The 4758-nt window shown below is 41.7% G+C and overlaps 1 protein-coding gene across 2 annotated transcripts; it reads left to right on the top strand.

The window, feature by feature from the left end:
- Positions 1 to 255: 255 nt before the first annotated feature.
- Positions 256 to 4007, top strand: gadd45aa (growth arrest and DNA-damage-inducible, alpha, a). Of its 2 annotated transcripts, none has more exons than XM_058643087.1 (4): positions 256 to 309; positions 1271 to 1372; positions 2665 to 2896; positions 3211 to 4007. In XM_058643087.1, the coding sequence occupies exons 2-4, from the start codon at positions 1272 to 1274 to the stop codon at positions 3322 to 3324; spliced, it is 447 nt and encodes a 148-aa protein (XP_058499070.1). In that variant the 5' UTR covers positions 256 to 309; position 1271; the 3' UTR covers positions 3325 to 4007. The 2 variants fall into 2 exon arrangements, with proteins under 2 accessions (XP_058499070.1, XP_058498976.1); XM_058642993.1 differs by lacking the exon at positions 256 to 309 and adding an exon at positions 720 to 919.
- The last annotated feature ends 751 nt before the right edge of the window (positions 4008 to 4758 follow it).

Genomic DNA, 4758 nt, shown 5'->3' with positions numbered 1-4758 from the left:
TGCATATTTACAAAAGCATTAAAAACATGATGGAGTGTTCATAAGTTCTTCAGTGTGACTTAGTTCAGTTCATCTCAGTGTTAGGGTCAGAGAGTATTCCACATAACGTCAGGTGTATTTAGTGTGCTTCGGTTGAGATTGCCTCCACGCGCGTCTCGTTCTCGCGCCACTCCTTTGGATCTCGCGCGCGGTTTCGGTAGGTTTTCGCACGCTCTGCAGCGGACCAATCACAGCGCAGCATTTTTTTTTTTTCTCAGCAGCGTCCCATTGCCAAGCTGTTGACCTGCCCGGTCCTGTCCGGCAGCGAGGGTGAGTCCTGCAGAACACAATCTTATTCATTTATTCATCAATACTTTTATTAAATACGTAGATGAAACTTACTTTTATTCACTTTATTAACACTGTTTGTGTTGTATCGTTGTTAAGGAGAGATGTTTTCATGTGCAACAGCGGGTGATATTAGATATACAACCACATTACACCAGTTAATAGGAGCGTTGCATGGATAGAAAGTTTGTTTTTATGTTAAATAGTTATAAAGTTGTGCAGTAAACGAGCTGCAGCTGTAGTAAAGTATGTGTTTCTGTAGTTGGGGTAGAAACGGTGCTGTGGAGGCGGACACGCCTGTAGCTCCGTGACTGTCCAATCCCACTGTGACTCACATTAGCATAGCACCAATCATCACACTCATGCAAATGTCCTCCTCACTGTCTTTGTCCCCTTTTAATGCGAAGTTGCCAGATATATTTTCCAGTTAGAGCTCAGTGGTTCCACAGACACAAGTCATACTCAGAGTCTAAAACGTCACGGAGAAACAAGCCGGTTCATTCTTTTTCTGCCTGTGCGCTGAAGTGGATTACGATTTTATGTACAACATGACATTTGAGGAACTACATGGGGATTATTCTCAGGAAGAAAGGTAAATCATATGGATTATGACATGTGTGTGTGCGTGTGCAGCAGTAGTTAATGCACGTGTTACAAGGACACTTTAAAGCTGCTAACTTTGGTCAGGTAACAGTTCATACGTGGGATAAACTTGCTTTTCAGCAAGCGCACGCTGAAGGTAAACGACATTTCAGCGAAGACTAAGAAAACTGCTACGTGTTATTTCTTTTATTTGTATGTGTTTTCCTTTTTTTACGTGGAGAAACTTCAGCTCGTCTGTCAGCTGGCCGGTTAGCAAGGTGACCGGCTAATATTAGCTAGCGATATAAAAGTGAAGAGTGTTTTTCTTTGGTTGTTAACGACTCTTGTTCTGTGTTTATAGAATGGATTCAGTAGCGACAGCTTTAGAAGAAGTGCTCGCCTCTGCGTTACCGCTGGGCTGCATCACAGTCGGTGTGTACGAGGCTGCCAAGTCACTCAATGTGTAAGTACATGCTAACTGAACACTTACTGACAACAGTTACTACACACACACACACACACACACACACACTCACTGCACTGTACAAACATGGACTTCCTTCATTTACGTATGACAGTCAACTGTATATGCTTTGAATGGGGACATGACAGTGATGACATGTATTAGTTTAGCAATTTTTAAACTTTGAAATAGCTGGTAACAAGCTGGTAAAAAAACAACAACATCAAGTTGTGCCATAAGATTACCAGAACTACTCTTAAAGGTCCAGTGTTTAGGAAATATTGACATCTAAAGATGAGACTAAAGTTTGCCAAGTGCAGTGGCAAAACTACAGTGGCCTTCATGCTGTGGCTGAACATGGCAGCACAAGCTGGCAGTCTCCGTAAAGCAAGGCCCTTATTTTAAAGCCTCACAAACCAAACTGTTTTGATTTTAAAGCAATTACGGAAGCATGATATTATTGGTATCGGCATTAAATATATTGGCTTTAAAAAGTATTATGGGATATCGGCCAACAAGCCTACAAGCCGATGTGACAAAGACTAAAATAATGGGCTGAAAAAGCTGCTACCTCCTTGACTTTTATGCTAGCGCCCCCTACAGCTATTGTTTTTATGCTTATTTATTTTGCACGAAAAATATATTTTATATCCACATCTGCTGTGACATATGTATGGGAATATTATGTACATTTTACTACAAAAGAGACTAAATGACCTGTGCAGTTGGGCAAAAGGAAAGATGTTATCGGCCCAAGCACAGACCATATTGTATATCGGCAAAAAACAATTATACTCTTATAAGGGTAGTATAGTATATATATTATTGACCACTAAACTCTCAGAAATGACCTGGACCTGTAAATGCTGCTTTTTAGATGTTTCCATCAGGGTTTAGTCTTCTCAAAGGCAGCACTGTAAACAGCATTCAGACTTTTTGTTCCTTCTAGTATCATTTTTTGTTTAGTTTTTTTAAATAACCATACCTAGGTTCAGACCACCACTGATCACCATTTCTTCCGTGTGTCATAACCTGCACAAAATGTATTCAAAATGTGTCCTTTAACTTTGGAGTTATGCTTCTCAAAGTCAAGCAGACAAAAACAATTAGAGGTAGTAATGTGACCCTGTCTATCTCATGTGGGTTAGTTGGATCTGTGCTGCATATGTGTTTTATATATTACTTATTGTGCTGCGTGTTTTATTAGACTACTGTCTGCAAAACAAAATGCCCTCCAGGGATATTTAAGTTTACTAGACTGACGTCATCTTTTTATACTTCTTTTTCCATAGAGACCCTGATAATGTGGTTCTGTGCATCCTGGCCACTGATGACGAGGATGTCAAAGATGTGGCCCTGCAGATCCACTTCACCCTCATTCAGGCTTTCTGCTGCGAGAATGACATCAACATCCTCAGAGTGAACAACACCAGGCGCCTGGCAGAAATACTGGGTGGAGGAGGAGGTGGAGGTGGAAAACCGAGTGGGGGAGAACCCATGGACTTGCACTGTGTCCTGGTCACTGTAAGTGTCTTTTCTCATTAAGCAAAGTATTTTATTAGCTACGGCACGTGAAACTTGGCAGGTTGTCCTTTTTTTCCTAGCACGGAAGGCCTGTGCACGTGGGTGAAACTCTTAATTCTAGGAAGAACTTGTCACAACTTGTTCATGTGTTTTTGATAAACATGTGCATGACTCCTCCCTCACATGACTTCTGAGGAATTTCAGTAGAGGGAAATACCTTGTATGTGCACACACAGAGGCTCCGTTTATAACTGGGTGCAGTGGTAACTGTATGAATACATTTATGGTTTACACCCTTTTATTTGTATTTTCAGAGCCCACACTCCACATCATGGAAGGACCCGGCTTTAAACAAAGTGAACCGATTCTGCAGAGAAAGCCGCTGTATGGACCAGTGGGTACCGATCATCAACCTGCCTGAACGATGAAGTTCAAACCTGTGAAATGACATTGATGAGGACGAGTGGTGTGAACCCTGATGGACATGTTACCACCCAGAGATCAAATTCCAAAGCACTGCTGATGGGGAAAGAAATAAAAGACCCGGCTGTTTTACGTGGGTCGTATTGGATGGATTTCCACCTTCCACCCTGGACAAGACTGTTCGGCGTCCCCTCTGTCAGCGCTTGCGACCGAGATGAGATGGCGAGGCAATAAAAAGCATGTGTGCTTTTGAATGTGAAGCTGGACAATGTAGAGAAGGATGATGTCATGTGTTTGTTTGAGAAAGCTTCTGCAGATAAGTGGGAAGGAACTAGAAGCTGTTGAGTGGACCAAGGCCTCGATCTCTCTCTGCAGAAACAAAGCACTTGTTAAAAACACTGGACCTTTTGCAATTTCACTTATTTGATTAAAATTGTTAATGTTGATGTTGTTCATAATTTATAAAAAAAAGGGAAGGGCTACACATCAAGTGTTTTTGGTGTTTCCGATGCCAGCTGTTTTTTGCCTCAAGGTAAATAGTTCTTTTGTTACAATTTAAATTATTTCCAATGATATTTAAGTGTATTTAAGTTTCTTTTCTTTTTTTTTTACCTAAACTATTTGCAAAATCCGAATACAACACAAATATATGTAATGCTGTCAATAAAAAGTATTCTTTGGAGCCAGAGCTGCACATGGTTTTTTTTTTTTTTTCCATTTCTGGAAATGTTAGCTAAGCAGAGCTGCGTTGGAGCCCTTAGTTGTAAAAGCAGAGTCACGTGTGGTGCAGATCACCGGGGTCATGTAGCCTCTGTGGCCTCAGTGCCATCACTGAGATGAAGAGAACAATAATGCTCTCCCTGCCCGCGCCTCTGCTTCGCTCAGCAGGAACAGCTTTATTCAGCCACACACAGTTTCCACCTTTTCACCTATTTTTAGGGTTGGTTTTCAGTTGTTCACCAGCTCACTCATATGACATTACATGTAAGACGGGTTTAGTGTGTTTCGCACTGACAGTGAGGTCACAGGTGTTTTTGCTGATCTTGTGATGTGGGTTAGAACAAAACACATGACTGGATCTTCCTTAAAAAGAGTTTAACAAAGAGAAAGTGACATGGCAGCCACTGCAGAGGCTTTCTCTGCTGCATCTCTCTCTCTTTTCCAACCGGTGCCTTACTTGCAGCTGATCTCTGTGGAGTGGAATGTCAGTGATGTCACTGGCTGATGTAAGGCAGGCAATCCCCTCTTAAAGAGCTGAGTCATGATCATGGGAAGAATGGAGGCAAAGGCTGTCCTTTAATTGCACAACCCACTCTGGCCTTTCATGTGACATGGACCATGTGACTGTAGTTAATATCGCTAACTTAGATGCTTTATGAAACACCCGAGCAATGGGAAAATGATTACATATTGCACAATGCATTCTGTGAGTTTTCATT

Source organism: Solea solea, chromosome 1 (assembly GCF_958295425.1).
Source record: "Solea solea chromosome 1, fSolSol10.1, whole genome shotgun sequence".
NCBI classification, from domain to species: domain Eukaryota; kingdom Metazoa; phylum Chordata; class Actinopteri; order Pleuronectiformes; family Soleidae; genus Solea; species Solea solea.
Note: the sequence above shows the minus strand (reverse complement) of the source record. Positions and strands in the feature narration are given on the sequence as shown.

Bases quoted from the DNA above. Each gene is read 5' to 3' on its own strand.
- gadd45aa (XM_058642993.1), top strand. From the start codon at position 867: ATGTACAACATGACATTTGAGGAACTACATGGGGATTATTCTCAGGAA. The intron at 920-1,270 runs GTAAATCATATG...CTGTGTTTATAG, and splicing joins GATTATTCTCAGGAAGAAAG to AATGGATTCAGTAGCGACAG. The intron at 1,373-2,664 runs GTAAGTACATGC...CTTTTTCCATAG, and splicing joins GCTGCCAAGTCACTCAATGT to AGACCCTGATAATGTGGTTC.